The sequence below is a fragment of the Cyrtonyx montezumae genome, unplaced genomic scaffold, assembly GCF_038088225.1.
Source record: "Cyrtonyx montezumae isolate F1298 unplaced genomic scaffold, pur_monq_1.0 scaffold_9, whole genome shotgun sequence".
Lineage (NCBI taxonomy): Eukaryota > Metazoa > Chordata > Aves > Galliformes > Odontophoridae > Cyrtonyx > Cyrtonyx montezumae.
Genome location: NW_027072100.1, coordinates 6,350,425 through 6,375,931, shown reverse-complemented (window position 1 = coordinate 6,375,931; position 25,507 = coordinate 6,350,425). Strand labels below are relative to the sequence as shown.

The 25,507-nt window shown below is 40.3% G+C and overlaps 1 protein-coding gene across 3 annotated transcripts in view; it reads left to right on the top strand.

Annotated features, from left to right (window-relative positions):
* SULF2 (sulfatase 2) overlaps window positions 1-24,423 on the top strand; it is a 98,055-nt gene extending 73,632 nt beyond the window's left edge. For 2 of the 3 annotated variants that reach the window (XM_065754472.1, XM_065754471.1), the window contains exons 12-22: window positions 8,845-9,046; window positions 14,475-14,718; window positions 15,523-15,619; window positions 17,237-17,331; window positions 18,442-18,501; window positions 18,894-19,063; window positions 19,567-19,709; window positions 19,926-20,049; window positions 21,375-21,405; window positions 21,698-21,754; window positions 22,502-24,423. In XM_065754472.1, coding sequence (XP_065610544.1) covers window positions 8,845-9,046; window positions 14,475-14,718; window positions 15,523-15,619; window positions 17,237-17,331; window positions 18,442-18,501; window positions 18,894-19,063; window positions 19,567-19,709; window positions 19,926-20,049; window positions 21,375-21,405; window positions 21,698-21,754; window positions 22,502-22,532 — 1,254 coding nt within the window. In that variant the 3' untranslated portion in view covers window positions 22,533-24,423. The remainder of the gene's footprint in view (window positions 1-8,844; window positions 9,047-14,474; window positions 14,719-15,522; window positions 15,620-17,236; window positions 17,332-18,441; window positions 18,502-18,893; window positions 19,064-19,566; window positions 19,710-19,925; window positions 20,050-21,374; window positions 21,406-21,697; window positions 21,755-22,501) is intronic. The other variant, XM_065754473.1, reaches the window with a different exon arrangement.
* Window positions 24,424-25,507: the final 1,084 nt, after the last annotated feature.

The window sequence follows — 25,507 nt, the reverse complement described above, 5'->3', positions numbered from 1 at the left end:
ATTGTTAATGAAAATGTATAGCCAATGGTGATGACTGTGTTGAAAAAGAGTGTTTTGTTGCTGAGGACTTGCTCTATCGGTGTTGTCGTACTCTTTGTATCTGTTGTAGTTTCCATGGAAATAAACAGGAGGTATTACTTTTGGAGCATTCTTTGAACAGTGAACCTAACAAACTGGCCTTTTCCAAAACACATCTAGCTCCCTTTGCTTTGAATTTTAAATAAACTCATTTTATTATTTGTAATTACGTGTAATTGCAGAAAGCTAACATTCTGTGCACGCAGTATATCCCCTCTGTTAATGAAAATACATTGTTAAAGCACACATGCAGACAGTCTGTGTATATATGGATAGAGAACTAGTTGGATGCATGTATAATTTCTTTTACATAACTTTTCCAGTCATACATTAAAATATATATTTGCTCTTAACATCCTGGTTACTTAAAAGGAATTTATGGGTAAAAAAAAAAAAAAGTAGAGCAGTATCAGTACATGATCTCAACCTGGGAGAAGGTTTTGCAGCTTCACCAGAGATATGCAAAGGCATAGTAGAACTGTCTCTAGCAATTCCACTTCTGTGAAGATTTCTTCACTCTTAGCTTAATTCTCATCCTCTGGAAAACGGTAGAATTTTCTCTGTGCCATTGCTTTGTCATCCAGATACCAGTAAGAATAGCTTCTGCCAAGGACCATAGCACACCCTGCCTGTGGACTTGAGGACAAAGGGGTGAGAGTAGATGGGACAACGTGCTAATAATGTGTGAGTGTTATTAGGCTGGTATTGCCTCATATCCTTGCAGCTCAGAGGACTGTCAGAGTAAGTCAGTTTGTGGAATATTACCATTCTTGAAGACATGAGCTGAATGTCTCAGTGAAACTGTTGTCAGCAGTACACTTTTTAGGCGAAACTAGTTCAGTTTCTACTGTTGGAGGGCCAGGTTCCTCCTTCTGGCTCTGCAGATCATGTAGTTCAGTGCACCTGTGTAATGAGTCCATTAGGTGTTTGGATTCAATTTATATCCACAAGCATTCTCCAGCAGCTCTCTTCCTCCTGTGGCTTCTTTGTCAGATTTAGGAGACAAGGATAATGGCCTGTTCTTGCTAAAAATGCTGAACGTAAAGAAGTACTTTCATGTAGTAGCTTGTTGTCATCAAATGTCTTGAGCTGAAATTTTAGGTGGCTGAGAGCAAGCCGTTTTTTTGTGTTTGTTGTGGGTTTTTTTTTGAATTGTCAATATCTGAGAAACTTGAGGGAAAAATCGTTGTTTCTGCTACAATGTCATCTCATAAGTTGTTTGGGGGAAATACAGCTTTTCCTTTTCCATCAGCATTTTCCCTTTGAGAGATGTTTCAGCTCCCTTTTGTCTTCATATTCTCAATTAGTTTGAACATTATTATAAAAACAGAGTGGAAGAGAGATTTTCCAAGTCCATGTTGTCAACTGAAACCATCTCTTTGCATAAAGTAATTTAGTTGCATTCAGGCTTTCTTACTGTGATTACTGCTTGTCTCAGTTATGACAAAAACGAGAAGACCATGTATTGCCTGCACTCATTCATGAGCTTGTGTTCTCTTCTGAGGGTAATAAAATATCTTTGGCATCTGTAAAAAGTGCAGATAAAATGCCGACTCTGCAGTCAAAATTGTCAATACATTCCAAAGTGAAGGTATGCTAATAAGAGATGCGTGTGCTGCATCTTCATTGTCAGGAGGCAGAGAGGAGAATAGAACAGTTCATTCAGACATAATTGGAGGTGATAGGATGAAATTGAGCAAAAAAGATATTTAAGTTGGACATCAGGAAAAATTGCCTAACAATCAAGTCAATTAGAGCCTGGGAAGGGCTCTCAAGGGAGTCTCAATCCATCTAACCCCTGCTCTGAAGAATATGTCCTAGTACTGTGTCTAGACAGCAGAAATAGCAGGAGATGAATGTGCTTATTTGAAGGTAAATTGTCCCTAAATACGAGTGCACCCAAAAATTTTCAGAGTGGAGTAAGAGTTACTTCTCAACTGTTGAGAGACTGTTGTCTGTTTGCTGGTGCCATTCACAGCTCTTTGTAGTAAGTAGAATGAGCACTAATGAATAATGTGCCGCAGTCTTGGGTGAGTCTATGATATATAAATACAGCGGTTGTATTACAAATATCTCCCAATCCTATAGGATATTCCCTGTTATGCAATTGACAGTATCCATCCAAAAAGTAAATTTTCATATCCAGATGAAGAGAAGTCTGGCTCAGAAGGTAGTGTGAGCTTGTTGAAGTCATTGGGATTCTTCCTCTTGACTCAAACAAGCTTTGGGGGTCTGCAGAGTTCATGCACAGAGAATTCTGAGCATGTGCCAGAGAATCTGAAGTGCAAGCAGGAGATGAAACAAAGACTCAAGAGGGAATGAGCGATAAGGGACAAGGGCAGAGATGTAAGGAAAGCTTTGAATGTGAGATGGAGAATTTGAAATTGCCCTTTGTGAGCATGAAGGCTTGTGAATACGGCTCTGTCTCCCCAAAAATGCTTTTTCTTCACAAATCTCTGTGACCCTCCTTGACCTATAATCGTTTTGATAAGAGAGCACCAGGATCATGAAGATGAGGCTATTCACACTGTTTAAAACCTTGTTTCAAAGTCCATTATTGAGGTGGGGTTTTTTTTTCTGGCAACACTAATATATGTAAATACTTCTTAGTGCAATGGGAATCTACATGTTGCCATGTTTTCTTTTTCAGTTAGTAGAGTTTGGGCTGCGTTAGCTGTTTGCATCCAACAAAGGCTGACTGTAGGCTCAGATGAAAGAGCAGCTCAGCATTTACATTCAAGGATTTAAAAGAGATGAGTGCTTTCTTCCCACATGAAATAAAAAACATTTATCCTGGTACCTAATGGCTTCCACACAAATTCTTTCTCTTCGCTGTAGTTCGGCCTTTCATTCTAAACTGACTGCTAAGTGGAAGCTGACCCACTTTTATCTGGCGGTCTGCATTAATGTGCTGTGTGGAAGCCAATTACAATACCAGCATTGCTCTGCAGAGTATTCCCAGCAACTCCTCAGTATCATAACAACAGCTGCACAAAATCCCACTAAATCAGGTGCTGCCTTTTTGCCCGTTTGCTAAAACTGCGATACCTGCAGCACTGTTAAATGTGAATTTGCAGCAGGACGTCATATAGTACAGTTTATCAATGCTAATTTTGCTAGGAAAATTAATTGTCTGAATTTATATTATTTCCTTTTCAAATCTTTTTTTTCCTTTTCAATAACTCTGTGTTTGTGTTTGATAAAAAATAGGATTTTCCTTTATGTAGCATTAAATAACTAAATTTATGTGACATTGTTCTTCAGGAGAAAATTCAAAATATGCAGATTAGCACTTGGTTTCCTGCAGATATTCTGCAAATGAAAGGTCTGTTATGCAGGCTTCCCACTGATTGCTTTGTTCTGTAACAGGATCATGAAAAAACATTCTTTTTCTAAGTGATATAAAGATGTCATGAGTAAAATTATGGCGTTTACTCCCTTGTTTTCCCCAGTTCTCTGACAAAGCAGGAATAGCAGCAGTGAAAACTGTTGCGATCAATATGTCCTTTCCTACAGCAGTTCATGAAGTGGTACCATAGTCATCATTAGATTACCTTTTCTTCTTGTCCTGAGGCCTGAACTCATATTAGTCAAACTAGGAGACAAAGTCAGGTTTTATAAGGAATTTCTTTAAAAACTAGGAAGAAAGTTTTTGATCTGTCTCTTGTTTCTCTAGTTCTTTTTGTAGCTAGTGGGTATATCCTGAGGTTACTGAAGAACTTAGGTTCTGTTGATAACAGTGAAGTATATCAAGCCAGCTAGAATCCTGATACTTTTAATAGCTCATTGGGTGGATCTTCAGAGTTCTGAATTCCAGTGTGAGTTGCACATGCTCAGCAAATTTCACCATCTGTTTCTTAATCTGTGATTACAACAAGAAATGACTTGTTGATAACTTCATACATTAAAAATTTTATCAACCCTCCAACTGATAACATTTGGAGGAAACTAGCTATGGAAATGAAAATCATGATTTATTAAGGGATGTTATTCAAGGATTGCATTCCTTATCAAGAATTAACAAAACTGTTTTCCTCCTCCAGCTAGAAGTGGCCTCTAACGATCTCCAGAGGCTATTTACCTTACAAGTTTCTTTGCTTCCTCTTGTTGTACATCTCTTGTTAACTGAGACTGTTAAAGCCCCTGTCATTGCATTAGTCGATGTTGCAAGAAACTTGCCAAAATCAATACCAACTTCTAATAAAAACAAACAAAGCCTTCGAATATCCTGACTAGAGTAGCAGTGTAGTTGGGTTCAAAAGACAATGAGCTGGAGGTGGGGAGAGGCTGACTCTGAACTCAGAGGGGTTCAGTGTGGGGCGTCAGACAGATCAGTTCCCCTTTTGGTTGCTTCTGTTTGTTTTTTTTTTCCCTCCACTTCTCATCTGATTTCTGCTTAGGCTGCACTCCTTAGATTCTTCACTACCTAACACAGCAGTGGGACTATTTGATACCACAGTCCAATTATTAGAGTAAATTAATTATGTAATTGTAATATTAAATTCAGCTGAATACCTGATTTTTCATTTCCATGCTAGCTAGTTGTCCCACCTGCCTCACCTCAGCTACAGTTTGTAGCATTAGAAAATCCCCCAGATTTTCTGTTGACAAATTGCTCATTCATCTTGTAGTTTTTAGATTCCAGTCATATGTAGTGTTCGAGAACTGTAGTTGAGCTGGGAGCCCAGAGGTCCAGATCTCCAAATTGTGAGCTGGTGTCAAGAAATAATATCCAGTTGGAATGAAGGCCAGGTAGTACTGAACTGGAGTGTACAGTTTCATACAGAGAAGAGGTATCCTGTTGACTCATAAATCAATTTAGACTGGAAGTTAGAACATTTCTAGCTGTTAATGCAGTTTGTTTCTAGTTCAGTATCAAATGTGTCAGATGGGGTTCAGAAAACATCTGTGTAAACTAAGGATGGGTATTGCTGAAGTGTTTTTGTGGGATTGCTGGCAGCGAGAGAAGACTTCGTATCCTGTAGAAATCTTCAATTCTAGAGTCAGTGAGGGAGGGAGCCTTGCTGGAAGGTAACAGATCAGTTTCACTTTTCACTTCTCTGTGAAAGGGAATGGAATCTCTTCCTCTTAACAAAAGTGAGAACTGATGAGACACAGCATGATGATTTGGGTCTCAGCTGTGGAAGCTGTCTGTTTCTATGGGAAACTTTTCTTATCAAGATTTGTGTGATCAGTCCTTTTCCCCAAAGAAAACAATGTCAATTGAGAGAGATTCACTGAGGGAAATGAGTGAATTGTATGAAAAATCCAGCGGGGAAGGTCATGGCTATTTATTTCTGATTGGAGCCTCAAGTAACGACTGCATTAACGTTTGTGATCGCTATAGCAGTAAGGAGACTGTAATGCACAACGATGTGAAAACCATTTGATGACCACTGGGGCTGTGAAGGAAATAATGTTACATTTTTTGTGTATGTCAGAAATCCATCTTCTTCCACTGAGGGGTCATTTGTATGTTCAAGGTGAATAGAGTTAGCAGAGGGAAGAGGGATACCTGCTTAGGCTACAGCTGCTGCTGTTAGATTCCTGTCTTGTAGGTACTGAAGTCCTAATTTGCACTTGTTGATGCATATAGCAGATAGTTTGTGTTGGAGGAGGGAATGTGTGTATGGGCTGTCTTCTCTTTGATTTTGCACTGTACCTTTCAGCATGTTTTCTGTTCAGTTGCACTGATATCTCTGTTCTCTAATGCACACAACTTACAGTGAGTAGCATGTGTTGTGGAGGGGGGGTAGGGTAGGGGATGGAGTAGAACTGTTTGAACAGGCCCAGCACAGTAGGTGGCAGAAAGCGCAAGCACAGCAGCTAACGTGGCCTGCCTGCAGATAGTGGGAAATCTGCTGGAACAGACCTAGTGATGAAATGAGGCGTCTGGAACCTTCTGCACAGTGTGAGCTTGACGAACTTCAGGATGTATTGCTGAAGCTGCTTACCTGGTGGCTTTAGTAGCTGTTCTGGAAGGCATTGTAGAAGAAAAAGACAGGTTCTTCCTTTGGATTTTTGATATGAGATGGAATAAAGATTGTGGGGGAACTTGGATTTTCCACTTTTAGTTCATGTTAAAGCGCACTCCTTTTCAGGATCTAGCTCTTGTGAGATATTATGAGCTATAGAACTTGAATCAGAACACATCTTTCAATCCAATCAGGAAAAGACATGAAAAATTAGGGGTTGCCAACTAAGGGTACTTTGTTTTCTTGGCTGGTTGAGTTAATCCACTATTTACATGTAATTACATTTTACTGCTGGATGGTTATCATTTTACCTGTAAGCCAATGTATCTCTGGGGCACTCTAGACTTCCTCATATAAGAATTTAAATATTTAAGTGATTACCTCTTAAAAACTATCTGCTTCCAGGGATTGACTCAGGTTTCTGCATGATAGTGTGCTGTGCCCTAGAAACCGGTGCTAAATGCCAGAATTCACTAAGTTTGATTTTTCTTGACTGTCAAGCAGGGATTTTTGCAGGTCTGTTGCAACTATAGCTCTTCTCCCTAAGCTTCAAAGTATCTTGTGGAAATAGAGGCAAGTGATACAGCCCTGATGTTGCCTAGAGGATTCAAGTTTCTACTTATAAGCAGACTGGGATAAGTTCTAAGACCTAGATACATTTGCACACATGTTCATATCTGTTTTGTGAAACAAACAAAGGAAAAAGAGCTCTTTTTTTCTTTTTATGTAAATTTCCCAGCTGGGGCTCTGAGTTTGCTTCTAAAGTCATCTATGTAGTCCCACTCTGCAGTTGTTCAGCATTGGGCCTGCTAATGCATACAGCATCCCTTCTGGTAAAGCCCAAAGATATTTTCACTGTGGCACACAGCTGCCTTGAAGAAATTTAAACTTCACCAAAAATAAAAGGAATTCTTCCAGTTAACCTGGAGGGGAAAAATAAACATTGCTTTCATGACAGGAGATGAAAAAGTATAAATATTTTTGGGCTACACATCACAGAATTTATTTACTGTAGTTCTCATCATGGCATTTAAGTTTCCGTCTGTTGAATCTTCATTTTCATGTATCAGACACCTACAGCGTAGAGCTCTAATGAGTAGAAAATGCAGTTTGTTCATGTATTTTCAAAAATAAGATTCAGATTATTAGTAATGGGGTGTAGCAACAAGCATTGTAAAGTCTCATTTTGCATTTTTTCATTGTAAAAGAAAGTTGATCATTATAGTGAAGTAATTTTTACTTCAAACCTCAGTCTGTGCACTGATCAGTGTTAGGCTTTTGTAAAACAGATGAAAAAAGGTTCAGCAATTTATTCTTCAGAGTTTAAGACAGTCGTGCAAAGATGTCTGATTGCCATTATCACTTTGATTTCCTATGATTCCTTGTGTTGAAAGTTATACCAGGTTTATCTGCATCACTGGAAGGCTTGGATCATATAGGAGTTCGGACATGATATCTGCTGAGAAGAATATATCTCAGGAGAGCTGACATCCAGTTGTCTGAGGAAATGAGTGGACACCCCATAAGCCTCTGAGCATTTTAAATGAGAAGGTCTCTTTAGAATGTGGATAAATCCACTGTAACTGGGTATTTCACTTCTGAGTCCTATTAAGTTCTCTATAATGAAAGCACAGTGAAGATACTGTTTTCTTACTTAGCTGTCATGCAAACAATGCAGTGAATTTCAATGCAAAAAGGAAGGCTTTGTTCCCCAATCCTGGGCACACCTCTTTGTGGGAACTGAAGTGACTGAATCTCCTCACAGAGCTGTGGGCTGCTGTAAAATGTCATCTCACTTGGGAGTTGTTGCTGTTTGTTGTTCTGTTCTTTTAGTGGGAAAAAATCTCAAAATTCCAGTGAGTCCTGGAGGCCACAGCTTAGGATTTTGTAACGGGGAAAAAGAGAAGTGCTTCGCAGGGCTCTGCAGAGAGCTTTGGTGTTTCCAGGATTCTGTTTAACACAATCATAACTGCTGTGTGATTTTTTTTTTAATATCTCTCAAATCCTAGTTGTGTAGCTAGTAGAGTGTTGAATAAAGGCAAAACTCTGCCAGATTGAAGGTGGCTAAAATCCCTTGCCCTTGGCACAGCTCTGACAGCAGCACAAAGGGATCTATAACCACTTTACTTCAGGTTTTGAGTAACAAAAGGAATCAGATTAGATTAGAGATTAGATTTTCTCCGGTTTGAGTGGAAGAGGGAGGAGATTATCACTGTTGAGGCATCCAGTGCAGCTCACCTTTGCTGATGAAGCCCAAGGGTGCTGAATGAGGAAAAACTAGTAGGAGAAATGCTCATTCAACTAGGGAGGAGGCTTACAGAAAAGGTTATTTATCCTGTAGAGTATGGATGGAGCTATATTGTACACAGACCTGGAGCCTGGTGCTATTTTAATGGCTTGATAGTGCTATAGATTCCTGCCAGCCTGTCAAACAAACTTGTGGATGGGCAAGGATTCTTTTCAAACATATGGATAATAAGACTTAGGCTTCCTTGTTAGAGAGGCATAATTGGCGAATATGCCTTTTCAACTGACATCTCCCTGTGTTTAGCTGTAGCATTTATTTTTGTTAAGAAATTCCCATTGCTCTGTCTCCAAGAAACAAAATCAAAAACAAACATAAGAATGTTCCAGAAAAGTTCCCTTTTTTGTTTTAAAATGTGAGATTAAAAGAAATCTGTTTCAGTAATAGGGGATGAGTCTATCATACCATACTGTATAACTGGTAGGTTGCTGGAACTAAACAATGAAGAGTTGAGACAAACTTTTAATGACCAAATCTTCCTTCCAGAAATGGCAGTGTGTGGAAGATGCCAGTGGGAAGCTCAAACTGCACAAGTGCAAGGGAATGGTGAACTTGGCAGGCAACAGCAAAGGCACTTCCAATCTTTTGCCCAAGTATTACAGCAGAAATAGTGAAGACTGCAATTGTGAAGAGAATGAATACAAGTTGAGCCATTCAGGACGGAGAAAGAAGCTCTTCTCCAAGAAGAGTAAGTGAACTCACCGTATTTTCTTTCTCTGCCTTACAAAACTATAACTGTTCACAAACACTCATAATTGTCCTGGTTTTCATGGACATTCACTTCTACAGATGTCATTGAAAGAAAGCATATTTGCTGTGTGTCTAAGTGTGAAGCTGTGTTTTATATCAGACAATCAGATGTGAAAATATCTCAGTCTGTAGGAAGAGGAGTTTGTTTCAAAATAGGGTGTTGTGTTTATTTCTTTCAAAAGCAGGAAAAGCAGTACACAACCTGAAGCAGAGAGGAGCTCCTCCTTACGTAGGCCTTGAGTCATGAGTACACCGATCTGCAGCAGATATTGCAGTGCTTGGGGCTGTTACTGCAGTTATTTATATTTAATAAGGATGTGTGTGCTCTGTTACAGAAGCTGCTTCTAACATCCCTTCCTTGTGCTCAGTCAGCAGATCCAAGACAACCAGAGATCACATCCAAAGGGGATGACCCTGGTTTTCGTTTCCTTGGCACAGATCAGGTGCTTCTTCAGAAGTCCATTGCACTGCCTCTGTTTTAAACCTTAGTCAGACTAACATCTATATTTGAAGTACATAGTCTAAATATAGATTAAAGAGGCAAATGGCAGCACAGATTACTATTCACTTGTAATGTTTCTTTCGTCTCGCTCCACAAATACAGAGCCTTAATTATTTAGCAGATTAGTCTTTCAGTATAATGACATGGCACAAGCTTCAAACAGAGAGTTTAAATTGATTTTCTTCCATTATATTTGCCTAGCAAGCTGATTAGTACCTACTAAGCTAATTTTTAGTTGAAAAAAAATTATTGGTTCCAGGATAAAATTACTCAACAACACTTGCAGTTTAAACATGTGGCACAGAGGATAATCTTTAAATAACACTAGAACTTGCAGTTCAATTAACTTTTTTTTCCCTAAGACACAGAGAAGGAAATTCAGTCACAGGGAGTCAAATAACAGCAGATCGAAGGCACTTAAGTGGGAAGAGGAAAACAATTTGAGTGAGGGCAACATCGTGCTATCTGATAATACTTAACACTTACTTAAGTGCTTTTTATCTGCGTTGTGCAGATAAACATTAACTAATTTTCACAACGTCTTGGAGAGGTGGTTAAGTGTATAATTACCTTTAGTTCAAATATTAAGGAGACGGAGGCAAAATTTGAAGGTTGCGAAGATAGCATAAGCAGTGGGATAAGAAGACCTTTTTCAGTATGTTCTGCTCTGTGCTTTTACTCTAAAATTCATCTCACTTGTCTCATTGAACCATAAGGCACGAACTTCAGCCTGCATCCAGGGTGTGCCATACAGAAGAGTTTAGCTTGGACCTGTTGACATAGATTCTTTGGTTTGTTGGCTGTTCTTTCTCATGTGCCTAATCTAACAAATGGCACTGAAAATAAATGACCACAAAGCAATACAAGTTAACATGCCAGTGTTTTTCTGAGCTTACTTAGAAAGCTGCCTCACTGGATTGCAAGTGACAACTCGAATACTGATGGTGTGCATTTGGATTGTTATGACCTATTTCATGAGGCTTGGGATAAAGTGCAGTCTGTGCTGGGTTTTGAGGGTTCTCTGGGGTCTGCTACTCTGAGTTTGATGAGAGCAAGGGATTATACTGCAGTATCACTTGAATGCCAGCAAGTGCTATTCATGGAACTGAACAGTAACTAAACAGAAAATGGAAATCTCGAACGGGACATTGCTGTGCCCACGTCAGTGGTTTAGTTCATAGCAGTAGTGCAGTTCTGAAGGGAGCACCCTGACTGATCTTTCCTATCGTGAATAGTAGAGGTAAATTTGCAGAGCGGTTTTGTCATGTTCTAATCTGCAGTTGGTTGCAGAAAACTAAATTGGATGCCCTGCTTCTGGGTGCACTGGGATGGTTGTGAACTGACAGCAGTACAAGGATTGGTTTTTGGAAAGGTACAGACCAGCAATGCATGGTGAGTTTGTGGTTGAGAAGATGGGACTAAACTGCGGAGAGGGGACGGAGCACCAGATGTTCTGATGAAATAACTGTTTCTGGTGTTTGCGTGGCCTGGATCCGTTGTCGTGTGCACCAATTTGATTAGCAGGCAAGAATGTTTCGTGAAAGGAGTAAACTCATTGCAAATGAGGGTCATGTCATAGCCAAGCTGTTTGGGTCCTGAACAATTACACAGCTCACTTACACAGCTTTTACATGCTTTGCACAGCAGTGTTGTTTTCTTGGGTGTGTTATAGTTTTGTAAGAATGATGAAATAAAGCTTTGCAATGGGAAGGAAACTGAAAGTAACAATGAGCTCTAAATACACAACCAATAGCCAAATATTTATTTTTTTCTTGCTGTAGGTTTAATCTCCTCCTCCTATGATGAAGTACATCAGATTAAAGGAGTTATTAAGCTGCATGGAGAGACAGCAAGACAGATAGATTTGTGTACAGAGTGTGTACAAAGAACCTAGTGCATTTTTGTTCCTATTTTCATGTAATTTGTTTTCTTTTCGGGTAGTCACAGTACTGTGGCAGAATGACTTTCTTTCCTATAAGAAATGTACCTGAACAGCCATTTATGGCAGTTTTGAGAAACTGAATGTAAGAAAGCTTTTGGAGGTTGGTTGTTGAGGTTTTTTTGTTGTTGTTTTGTTGGGGTTTACATTATTCTACATAGAATGAATGTTAAAAGGGAAGCCCAGGAACTTTGTGTCCTGCTAGGGTTCCTGCTTAGCAGTGTGTTCCTGCTTTGGAGAAGGTGCCATGCAGGAATTACAATTGGTCACGGTTTTCTCAGCCATCCCTGAGATCATTTCCAAATGATGTCAGTATTAAGTCATGGATTTGGCAGCTGCAAAATCAGTAATAAGGCTCAAGTGGTGAGCTTGGGAGGAGAGTTAAATGCAAACCCGAAAGGCTGATAATACAACATAACCTCACTTCATTCAGTTGAATAATAAATTCAGATACTGCTGTTCATGCTTCCACTGGGCAGTGCTGAAACCTGAGATGTGACCAAGAATTAGCTGTAGAAAACAAAGTGTGCTCGAGTCCCTGGATTGTCTGGGGAATTGTGGGCCAGAGCAGAGCACATCCCTCAGGCTAGAACGAAGACAGGCATTCATGGAGTGCCCCAGGAAGGCAGGGCAGGGGGAGTGTGGCAGGAAACCAACTCACCGAGACCAAACTTTAGTAAATTGAAAGAGGATCATAGATACTTTGGACCAAATATTTAATAGCCTTACATCTCCTTTCTTTGTGAGTTGTGTGCACAGGTGAATGTAGAGTAAAACATAACCCTGGGGGAACATCAAGTAATTAGGGGTTGGTAGCTCTGCCTGCAGTGACACAGCACAGATGGATATTGATCTTACTAAATATTTTAACCACTTCCTCTGAAAGTGATGGTGTTTGGTACCAGTCCCAGCACTGAGTCAGCACTGTGCCTAGCACTTGCTACCAACGCAGTGTAAGTCTGCTGGGAGCCATCACTGCACAGCAATTTGTTCTGTGTACAGCTGGGCTAGGACTGGCTGCAGGGGAGGAGGAAGCAGCTCCCAGCTCTTCAGGGGCATGTGCAGACACAGCTCCCTGCTGAGGACCGGCATGCTGGGTTGGCATATCAGACTTGGGAGGCAGGTAAATTGTTAGTTGGCAGCGCTTAACACGATGAAATGAGGGAACAATTTAAGAAATGGGAGCTTAAGCTTTGAATGTAATGGTTAGGGTGTAGCTTTTTGGAGCTTCCTCCTGCTTCTGAAAAGATAGGAGTTACTTTCTCATTTATTCAAGCATTTCCTGAATGGGTGTGTGGAAGAGCTGATATTTTGTTTCTGGTGGTTATTTATTTATTTTCGCTTCCAGCTGTGACTTCACCTTGCTTACTGTCAGCTGTAAACTTTAACTGCAGGTGGAAAATGTGCTAAACCAGGCAGTCCAGCTGGTGTTACACTTTGCGTGTGTGCCACAAACAAGTATCAGGGCTGGGACTGGTTGCTTGTGGGAGGAGCTGCTTTCTTCTCTTTCCACATCTACAAAATGGACATTAGGACTGTGTAATCCATTTGGATTTCATGCAAGGCATCCTGAGCGAGGTTAGCCTGTGTTAATGCCAAAGCATTACTGATATGAATATTGCTTTTGTCAATTTTGGTTGTTCTACCTCCCACCTTTTTTTGCCTGCTTGTTTTGCTGGGAAGTTTGTCCTTGACATAAGGGTATCTCTTCTATGGAGTTTGGGATTACTCTGCTCACTGGGCACATGGCTTGAGTTTTCCCTTCATTGCAGAAGGAAGAGTCAGTTCTGTTCTGCAGAGGTGTGCTGTGCTTCAGCTCTGTGTGAAGGAGAGGTGACCTGAGGAAGCAAGGTGTGCTTCCAGTAACATCTCAGATGGTTCCAAACCATGAATGCAGGGCTCAGTCAGGCACTGGGCAGGGAGAAGACAAGAGGCTGTGGTACTTCCACATGCTTTTTTTCTCAAGGAGTGAGATGATTCTGCTTAATGTAATGTAATGAGAAATGTGATGGGTGACTATGAGGGGTCATTGGCAACGAGTGGGAATCAAGGCCAGAGGTGAGCTGTATGGAAATGTCGGCGTGGATCAGACTCCTTAGCTACGATATATTCGTGGCATTGCAGACCAGACAAAATAGTAACTCTGGGGAATTTGGGACAGAGTGGAGAGCTTTGGAAAGCGGTAAAAAGCAAAAGATCAATGGGAATCTCATACTGTGCAGTGCTAATTCATAGCAAATGTTTATTTTGTCTTTGAGCTGCAAATACAGAGGTAAAGTCTGAAGGACTGCATAGCACTGGAGTGTGGTGTTTAGCATGAAAACTTGCTATCTTGTCAGTATATGAGGAAAATAATTGCAAATAAAAGAATTAGATACAGATAAATGTAAAAATTCAGATATTAATCCTTCCAATGAAATTCAAGCATCGTATCTTGAAGAGAGAGCATGGAATGGAGAAAGGGCTCAGGCTGAACACGGGGAATATTTGCTGCTGAAACGTGGGACAACGATGTGGGAAGTGCTGCAGGAGTTCTGGTGCTGGAGCGTTTTAGGGCAGTCAGCGGAGGATGACCCACTGCCCGCGCTGCCTTACATGGTTCTTCAGGTCTTGCTGCCATCTAGTGACTCCTGGGGGAAGAGCAGCATTGCTGTAAGCGCATTCCCAAAGTGATGGTGAACAGATTCACACTCGTTGCCATATTTCTGTATTATATCTGCCCTTCTCGTGCTTTAAGGTAACCTGTACATCCGTGCAAAAGGAAATGAGGTGGCACCCCAGAGGAAAGCTGCAACAAACAGCATTTGTCATCAGATTAATTCCAGTGTCACTATGTGGGCTGATTTTTTCCAGTAACCACAGAGGACTGAATTGTACCACACTGTTTCTTCCCTTCTCAATCCTTTTACTTCTTTCTCCATGCAGAATACAAACCAAGCTATGCACGGAATCGCTCTACCCGCTCTGTGTCTGTTGAGCTGAATGGAGCCATTTTTAACTTGGGTTTAGAGGATGGATACCAACCTGTCCTACCAAGAAACATCACCAAGCGACACAAGATGCAGAGAGCTGTTCCTCGTGAGGAGGAGGATAAAGACATGGCTGAATACAGTGGCACTGGGGGCATTGTAGAGTATGCAGCCCCAAATCTAATAAGAGTGACACACAGGTGAGTGCATGAGCTGTATTTCTGAGCTTCTGCATCTCAAGTGGCTGCTTTAACGAAGTGGATGTATTGACCTTTGATAAGCATATGGTGCCCCTTTTGGATACCTGGCCTTAGTTTTGTATCATTGTTCGCTACGTATTTCAAACACAAAATCAGTCCTAAGGGTAGCAGCAGCTTTTCACAGCTTCCTGTACCCAGTGGTTTTTTTCCTTAAATCTTCAAACATAGACTACACTAAAAGTCACTGAAACATAAGCCCTCAGCATTGTCAGGGTGTTTCGCCTTTGAAGTCAGGGAGGTATATTTGAAAAAGTTTATCCCTTTTGTAGAAAATCACAAAATGCTTTTTTTTTCTTTGCAGTATTATCATCCATCTACGAAGAAGCACTTTCTCTTTGTTTGTACCCCTGTACTGCTTAATTATGCATAGGGAAATTGCTTCTGAGTAATGCTTCCAGTACTTCCTAGTTAGCAGAGATGAGTAATGTAGACAGCCTAATGAATAAACAAGAATTCAGTGCAGCACCATTTACATGTAGAAATTAAGCACTCTGCAGGTTCTACTTGATAGGGATGTTTTTGATCATTCTTTTTTTCCTTATAAAAAAATATGGCAACTCCAACCCAGATATCTTCCCTGCCTTGCAAGGTACTCTCCTATTCTTTGAATGAACATTATTTTGAATTCTGCATGTCGTTTCCAGTCTGACTTCTCATTTGTCCTGGAGCCATGTAATTAAAACCAGTTGTTTGCATTGTGTGGTTATCCCCTGCAGTAAACACTGTTTATTTCTCCACCACCAGGTGCTACATCCTAGAGAATGACACTGTTCAGTGTGACACTGATCTGTACAGGTCCCTGCAAGCTTGGAAGGACCACAAACTTCACATTGACCATGAGGTCAGTGATGGATGCTGTCGGTCACGTGTTTTCAGTGTGTGGTTTTAGCCTGGTGCTCTGTGGGCCGATAGGATCGTGCTGACTGTGTGTGTCTGACTGCCTCTGGGTGTCTTTGTCCCTCCCTGGAACCTTTTGAACTTACTGGCTGATTTCAGAATAGAGAAATGTCATAAGTAATTAAGTTATTACAAGTTTGTGAAAACAAGATTCTGAGGGGAAGAGAGAACTACAGCTGAAAGGACAGCTGAGAAATGGCATAAATGCCTCTTGAGATAAATGACAGAGACTTCTAAGTGTCCTTTTGAGAAAACATTAATCTGATTCTTTTTCACATCTGATTAACCCAGCATCCCCCGTGTACCTCTCAAAAAGAGGCCTTCAGCTGTCTAACACAAACCCAAGGAAAAGCAAGCCTTATTAGTGTCAGTGTTCCCAGAGTTACTAATTTTGCTTGCTTATTTTTAACCCTTGCACTTTAGAATTGGTTTTCCAAAGACAGGTGTGAAGAATCTGAAGAGAATTTGTCCTATGAAATTTTCCTATAACTTCATCTGACATTTTTGTTACTTGTGAATTTACATATACTGCATATGACCTGTCTTTCTGAGGACCAAATAATCTTTTACCAAATCACATAGATTCTCAGCAGTCCTATGTAAGAACTTGTTGGTCCCTTTCTGTGGTACATATTGACACATACTAAGGGAAATAAATACTGAAAACATTACTAACTCTGCTAGAATTAGAAAAAAGCAATCTCAAAATCACCACGCTCTTCCAATTCTTTTTTTGTTTCTTCAGAAAATGCAAGCTGAGGTCCCAGACATAGGCTAGAATGCCAAAGACAATGAGGGATCACTTCTGTCCAGTTGTGTTCCTGATTTAGGATCACAGGGCTGCATTCTTTGTCTGTTTTTCTTGACCTCTCTGTCGTCTGTCTGTGCTTCAGCAATCAGTTATGTACTTCCATCAGATTTATGGTTTCTGATGTCTGAGGGGTAGTTTTGCAGTGGAGGACTTTTTTTTCTGTTGTATAAGGAATTGAAGCAGAAGCCTGTAATACCTGTCTGCATGGAAACAGGCTGTGCTGAGCCAGGCAGAACAAAAGCAGAGTTTCACTTACTGAAGAAATAAGTGGTTAAAAAGAAACCATGTGGGTGGCACAATGAAATGAACAGCTAGTGCACATGCTGCCTGGCCAGCCACTGCCAGTGCCATGTGAAATGACAGACTTCATGCTTTTCCAGAATCTCTGAAGTGGGAACTTACAGCAGTCCCCATCCCCTGCTCAGGTTTGTAACAGGCTGAACTTTTAAGGGCTTCGTTTGCCTTTGGGTGACCTTTCTCCTTTGCAAATGTGCTGAAGACCCTAAGAGGAAAAATCAGAGATGATCATCCCTACGGCCCTTCTCCCTCCACTGCCATTCTGCTTTTACCTTCTGTCACCACAGCAGGCAAATCACACCCAAAAGATTCCTCCTGGCTGCAGTTTCCTTTTGGAAAGGTAGATTATCTGAAGTTGGGAGGTGGTGAGAAGGAAGTATTTGGTGGCAGTGAGGTCGAGAGTAAAATTAAATCATGCTGTATTTTTTTTAACCAATGTGTTTAATTTTTTAGATTGAAACTTTGCAAAATAAAATTAAAAACCTGAGGGAGGTGAGAGGGCATCTGAAGAAGAAGAGACCTGAGGAGTGTGACTGTAACAAGATCAGGTATTTCCTGTGTACTTCTGAGTAGCTGTCTGTAGCATGCAACTGTAGCTGGTCTGTGTCTTCAGAGGAGGGATCAGAACCTGTTTCTTAGCTGTCTGCCTCCTGCACTGTTGTCTAATGCTTAGCTGGTGCCAACCCATACACCCAAACTATGCCATAAAGGGCTTAAAATGAAACCAGTGTAATTCTGCATCAAACGTTCCCTAAATTTTGTATTGTCTGATAATACACAGCTTTAAAAACTGAAGGTAACAACCAAGTTTATTTGATGTGAAGATGAAGGGTTTTTCTGCATCCACATTAAAAATCATTTTTTCAGGCCAAGTATGAGCAGCATTTACTTACATTTATGCTTATGGATTATCACACTGAAATGAATGAAGGTAATAACCTGAGGTATGTGTTTGCAGAACTGCAATGAATGTAATGTAGTACTTGATGATATACCCAGTATCGATGCAGGAGGAAAAAAATGACTGAGTTGTAGATAGAGCTTCAGTAATCTTATTGTGTTAATCTGCTGCTCTAAAGAAATGTTTAATTTACTAATACTTCTGTTAGCATTCATAACTTAAAAGAAGACTTTGAAAATGTTGGACACTGCTATTGCTGGGACAGTCCCATCTAGTTTCAATTTTCTTGGAACTTCTCGTTTGTAACAGTGGAGGGGAAAAACACCTCAACAAAGGACAACAGATACAGGAGGAAAAGAGCAGGAAGGTGGCATGAGCTTGTCATTATCTTATCCTCTGAGCAAACAAATAAATGATATTCAGTTGAAGAAATCTCCTAACTGAATTATAAATCTTCTGATTTTATTTTATCATATGGGGAAACAGAAACTAATGACAGCTAAAATTAAAATTACAACTGGAATCATCTGCGGACACCGCTGCAGTTCGGCAGTCGACCACCAGGTGTCATGATGTGCAAATGATGTAAGGAAGAGAGGCATAAAAAACGCTTGCTCCAGTCCAGCGCGGCTGCCTTGTATTCAGCACATACTCCAATTAATGAATGGGAGGGAGAAGTGGCACTAGATTAAACCTGCTTTGATTTAAGGATCAGTTTGCTTTCTGTTGTTTACTAACAATGATTTTTATTTTCCAGTTACCATTCAAAACACAAAAGCAAACTGAGGCACAGAGGATCTAATCTTCACCCCTTCAAGTAAGTGAAGGCTTTCTCCTTCGAGACAGCACAAATGCAAGATAGTAACATTTGGGCTGTGCACACAGGTCAAAAACTAAGTGCTATTTCATTGATACTATGCTAGCAAGAATACAGGTATCTGGGAAAGGATCTAAGCCCATGGAAGAATGTTTCTAAACACACAAAGGCTTCAGGCAAACCCATTAAACCCCTTTGGCTGTGCTTTTTCCCCAGTATTATGGAATTGCAAAGAATAATTTCCAGAGCCAGTGGGAAGAGAAGCCATTCATTTAAAAAACAGTGGTTCTTTCTTTCCTCAAAGCAGCTCGTTTTATTAGCTGCTTCATTTTTTTTTTAGGTGTGTTCAAGTATAACAGAGTCAGCATGACCATAATGTTTCATGTGTGCAGGAAAGCCCTACAGGAGAAGGACAGGCTGTGGCTGCTTCGAGAGCAACGACGAAAGAAGAAACTGCGGAAACTGCTGAAGAGAATTAAGAACAACGACACGTGCAGCATGCCTGGCCTCACCTGCTTCACCCACGACAACCAGCACTGGCAGACTGCGCCCCTGTGGACACGTAAGGATACATCTGGGTGCAGTGTACTGACCAGGATGGGTTATGATATGAGTAACTTCCAGGATCCTCGGTTCAGTAGCCAAAGGCACACACTTTTCCTCCTACTAAATAATCTGTGTTTCAGTGTTGGCATTTTCCTTACAGTAGGCAAGGGGGGAAAGAAAACAGCAATAAAAAAACCCCACTCACTGTGTTGGAAAACCTACAGCGATCACATAAACAACACAGTACCCACACAGTACTGAGTTCTGTTATCTCAGCAGCCGGAATGTTTCCAGCAGTGAGGACAGGGAAAAACAACTAGCCAGGCACTGCTCAATTGAGCTGAGTTCGGTATGTGTACAACAAGAAGCTGATGCTGGAAGGCATTCTCTGCTTTAGAATTCAGGAATGACAGAGTAGCTGCCTGTTCGTGGTATTGCTCTATTCACGAAGAACTACTAAAATAAGCAGTGCCTAAAACCAGCAATGTGTAGCTTGTGTCTTTGTGTTTCCATTTGCAGTGGGTCCTTTCTGTGCTTGTACCAGCGCCAACAACAACACGTACTGGTGTTTGAGGACAATCAACGAGACCCACAACTTCCTGTTCTGTGAATTTGCTACTGGATTTTTGGAGTATTTTGATCTCAATACTGATCCATATCAGGTACCTCATCATAGTATGGCTCTGGAAATGTATGAGCATTCTTTACTGATGATGTGTTGAAGTAGCACAGTGTTGGTGCAAGGTGCATACACATCGATTCGTGTAACATGGTTTAGCTGCTTCCCTGTTGGAAACAGATGACATATATTCCATCTATGAAAGCTACTAAACTACACCGTAAAAATGTTCTCTAACGAGAGCCTCCTTGTATTGCAGCTAATTAATGCAGTGAATACACTAGATAGAGATGTTCTTAATCAGCTGCACATCCAGCTCATGGAACTAAGAAGCTGCAAAGGGTACAAACAATGCAATCCAAGAACTAGGAACATAGATCTGGGTAAGTAAGTAAGTGCTTCTCCTATTACACTCAGAGATCACCCAAATAAATGAGCTTCTTGCTTTACTGACATGAAATTTTCATTAGGATTTCAATAGGATTTTAGAACGTATTTATATTTGTAATGTTTTGTTGAGCATGACTGCATGCACACATTTTTGTATTGCTTTTCAGTTTGTTATGTGTCCAGAAGCTCACACTAAAATAGTGTACCTGAATACTTAACTGTGCAGCTGCTGAAAAGCAGGGAGAAGAGAGGAGGAAAGAATAAATCTAAAAAAATTAGAGAAAGAATACCTCATAGTTGCTTCCAGGTTTGCAGGCTCATGGGATAACTGAAGTTGGAAGTGACTTCTGGAGTTCACCTAGTCCAACTGTATGTTCACTGCAGGGTCAGCTCTGAGGTCAGGCCTTGTTAAATCACGGCTTTGTGCATTAGGATCTTGGAAAACTCCAAGGACAGAGACTGCACAATCTCTGGGCAGCCAGGCTATAGCAGCTGAGCTTCAGCATTCCATCTGAAGACATAATTTTTATGAATATTTGTTTTAAGGCTGCCTGGACTGCACAGTCTCTATTAATAAAGAGCCTAATTTATAAATTTAACCTCGGAATGGAGAAGAGTACCTAAACTGATCAGATCACTAACCTGTGTTAGTGCAGAGTTGTAAAATAACAGCAGATCTAGGAAGGGAAGCACTGAGGAATTTTGCTACCAAAATATGTGCTCTTTTAATTCTGCCTTTATATTCCACAAGGAAGGAAATGAGTCTTCATTCTTTTTCTAGACTCATCAAGAAATCACCTGGCTTATACACTACTGATTTTTTTTGTTGTTGTCGCTGTTTAACTTTAATCGTGGTAGCAAGACAAAAAGTGCAGTTAATTGCATTTCTGTTTTTTAAACTGCATGTCTTGTCTACTCTCAGTACAATTAAGATGCCTTAAGAAACGCAATTAAAAAAGTATTTATTTGCAACCATTAGAGCTTAAATGCTGTCATTCCAAAAAGTACTGTTATCTGCCTAGGGCCACAGAAATCCAACATGTTACTGCAGGTCTTATTTAGTACGTGTACCAGCTAGAGCTGTATGTTTGAAATCAGCATGTCATTTAAAAACCACTGCAGGGCATCTATAGAAAAGTTCGAAGTTTACCTATCTCATTTTACAACCTATTTTGCTTAGAATAAGGGATCAAATATGAAGAATAAGAGTCCTGATGAATGTGTTGATATCCTTGTGTCTTTCTTTAAATGGTGCCTTACCCTCTATCTTATCTGTTGCAGGCTATGGTTAATAACATGTTAATTTTTCCTCATCTAGGACTTAAAGATGGAAGCTACGAGCAGTACAGGTACAGATTTTAAAATATATACAGTTAAATGATTATTCATCCGTAGTATCTTCATGCTGAAGAGTCAGGAATGTGGGATGGGGAACCACCTACAATGGCATTTGCAAAGCTTTTCTATCTGAGTTAGCTTGGAACACCAGAGCTACTTCTGTTTCAATGTTACAGCATGTTCTAATATTTGCAGTCAAAATTCATGCTAAATTCTTCTCCTTCCTCATCTTTCTGACTGTAGTGCTGGTGGTTTTCTTGGTGACGGTTAACTTTTTTTCTCCTTTTACTGCTTGAAAATTAGGCAGTTTCAGCGTCGAAAGTGGCCAGATGCGAAGAGACCATCATCTTCTAAGTCACTGTGAGTTGGGAGCAGTTCATGAAAAGCATGAGCTTTTACTTACATTTCTTTCCCTTACTTCTCTTTTTGCCTGCAGCACTTTTTTAACATCATCATCCATGCTCAGGGAATGCTAAGTGGCAAGCCCCCTCAATTATACAAGAAGCATTATGCTGACTACTGCTGCACAAAACCTCTTAGAGCATGTTTTCTGGGAATCTAGGAGCATTAAGGTTAAGGCAGTTTCCAATTTGAGCACAGGTGGACTTTCAGTTGAAGAAAGCAGTTACTGTTACCTGCCTACAAGAATTACAGTCATTATGTTGGTTTAGTATAACCCCAGACACGTGGCAGCTTCTATCATGCTATCCAGAAATAAGTGTCACGGCTCCGAGAAGAGAGTATTGTGTGTTTCCTTGCTGTTTATCCAACCACAGCCTCTCTCATATGTTGTGAGCAAAGAAAGTAATTTAGAATGATAAGTAGTCCTATGTGCATAAAGAAAATCTGGAAATTCAGGGTCACTGACATATTAAATTCTAATATTATTTATTGCTTATTTTACTGCCCATTGAAACATGAAGATAATACTTGAAATCAGTACAGTACTATTAGTTCTCAACTTGCCAGACCTACAAAGATGAGACATAAATTTAAAGACAAAAAAAAATGTTTAAGGGTTTTTGCCGTGCATAGAACCATTGAAATCATACTCCAAGTACTTCTCTAAAACATTGTACACTAAATTATATTTGTTTTATTTTAAAGAGGACAGCTGTGGGAAGGATGGGAGGGCTAACTGCCTCAACTGCTGCACCTCAGTGAGGATATGAACTTGTCAGAACTTGAATTCGTGTACAGACTAAGCAAAAATGTGTATGATTTCAGAAGAATTTCAGCATTAGCCTGGAGGACCGGATGAACTATGAGGCCAAAATAGATAGTGTTTGCACTGGTGAGTGAATTACATAGATGAAATGAAATTACAGGAACCTGCTGTCAGGAACACAGGTCTCTTTCAGATCCACTGTTGTACCTGCTTTTTTGCTTGGGATTATACCTCACCTGCTGCACAAGGCTTTTTACTTCAAGAAGACACCACTAACTCTGTTCCAGGAATTGACAGAAGAGGAAATACAGCTGCATCCCAAAGAGGATTGCCATCCCAGTGGGCAATGTGTCCTCCAAGACAGTGGAAGTAAACTATTTTTCAATGCAACTCTACCTTTGGATGTAAGCGGACAAATTTCAAAGCCAAGTATATCGTGGACACTTCTGCTTCCAACTGGGGTAAAGTCAACAGTGAAAAAAAAAACTTGCAAGAGATTCAGGAATTCAAGCGAGCAGCACTGAATATTCTCAGCACCATGATATCTCTCAGACTTCCTCCTCTGAGGATACGTTTTAGTTCTGCATCTACTTGTCCATCCTATTGCCACCTCTAGGAAAAATTAGAGAAAATCTTGACTAACAGGATGTCATATTTTTGGAGGGGTTATGTAAATATTCATCAGCATACTGTTTAAAAATAATTTCCTTCAGGTTGTGAAGAATTTTGTTAATAAAAGTGTGGAATGTCCACATACCATTTCTCAAAATGTTACTTACTGTTGCATAGCACATTTCAGAATTCATCCGTTTTTTGAAGTACAGAAGTTTCAGTAAATGTACATCCTACATCTTAATGGAATCAAATTTGTATCAAGTTTTTCCGTGGGTAGTATTATATCGTGTGTTCAAGACCCAAACAGTTCATTTGAGAAAGGAACATTTGCTTGGTAGTGCAAATTTTAGACTTATTTTCTAAAAAAGGCTTCTCTGAGAAGCTCAGAATCATGACCAATAACTTACAACCTAGTTCCAGTTCAGTCTACAGTACACGTTCTCAACGAGAGTTATTGTTTAAAAGCTTATAGAAGAAAAAAATCCATCATTTTACTAAGGAAGCACAGTGTACACAGTCCATGTGAGTACCTCTGTAATGATGTTATTATATACACTGTAGTACAGGCACCAGGAGTGCTACCTTATCATTTTTTCCACGTTAATCTGATTACTGCTCCAGAGGTGCACACAACAAGAAGCTCATGTGGTACACTCAACCAACTGTGGCCTTGTAACAGTGAGACGTACAAAACACAAACTTGCACTTCTGGAAACAGTGTAAAGATACATCAAGGAAATGACTTTTGATACTCTTTTTGCACAGCAGGCAACTCAAGGGCAATTATTTCACACTGGCACCTGTTCTCGAAAATATTCCTGAATTTGGAAAAGCCACAGCACAGGGCAGTGTAGTAAAACCTACTTGTTTGTGCTATGCAGTAAAAATAGGTTTGTATCTGACACATTCATGTGTGATGCGTATCAACTTTCCAGAATTTTCTTGTGAAATATGACTGCTTTAATCCAGGCATAGTTCTGTCTCTAACACGCTACAGATTTTATAGATCATAAGGAAAAAAAAAAGGATCACCTGATAGGTGATGAGAGCCTGGATCAGTACAAGCAAGGAAAAATAATGACTTTAAACTTATCAACAGAAAAACATTTTTGCTGCTTTCAAGGGAAAAGCATTAGCTGGGTGGCTCCCCTTTCCTGTCTGTACGCATAAAGAATATTAAATTAGATGAAAAAAGTTTCCCCTTACCTTTGTTTGCGTTCAGCCTGTAATCTCTGACAAGAGGATGAGATTGTCAGAATCCTGCACGGCCGCGTTGTGCTCCGGTTGCAATCAGTCAGAGCGTGGAGGCACCGCGTCCTGTTACACGTGCTGAACTCCACTGAGATGTACCTGTCCTTTCCTGGAAGGTTGGTTGCTGCAAGGTTTGGGAAAGCTACCGCTACTCCGCTCAGCTCTGCTGGGCCGCTATGTAAGTTGAAAAAGACAAATGCCACTTGGTTTGACGGCCTCACAGGCAGAGGGGCACAGTGATTGCTCCCTCAGCTTTTACAGATGGCTGAAAAAAAAACCTAACCATACGTCTGCTACAGCCCGGAGCTCTCCACATAACAGCTGCAGCAGTTTCTTACCAGTAGTGCATTTTCTGCGACCTTACCAGGATACACCTGTCAGCCTCAGTGTATTGGAAAGCTAATACACTGTGTCACCAAGTGATGATTTTAAATAGAAACCTTTATTTACATTATTATTAACATCCAAACACAAAAATCAGAAGAGCAGTAATACCTTACAACCAACTCTTATAACTCAGTCCCCAAGGTTTTCTGTTTTGCAACATAGATACGGATATTTCAAGCAATACTTAACGTAAACTAAACTTAAATGCAATTCTCAATACTGTATGCCTTCTCCTGAGAATTTTTAAAAATATTGCTCTCAAAATAGCACGGTTTGATACTCGCTGTGTCACTCAGTCACCTGGTAGTCCGCACAACGATTCAAAATAAAATCTGTGCTAATCGGTACAACATTCAAATAGTTCTGTCTTATAACTGAGAAGTGGTCCTGTTTTCCTAAATTTAAAAGCACAATTTTAGGCCAAGATTGGATAAAGGTACTACACATGGATTTTAAAAACACAGTTTCTGCAATCAAAAGAACGACAAGCAGCAGAACTACGCTCAGCGTGCAGCCGTGGGCAGAGCTGGCTGTCCCAGCTACCTGCCCTCGTACTGAGATGAGAGACGTTACACAGCTGTTACTGTTCAGAAAAAGAAAAAAAATCCGAAAAATATCCTGCTGCAGAATCAAATCAGAACTGGCTGAGATACAAATGCTAACTTACTTCACGGTAAGCTCTGTTTACTGCA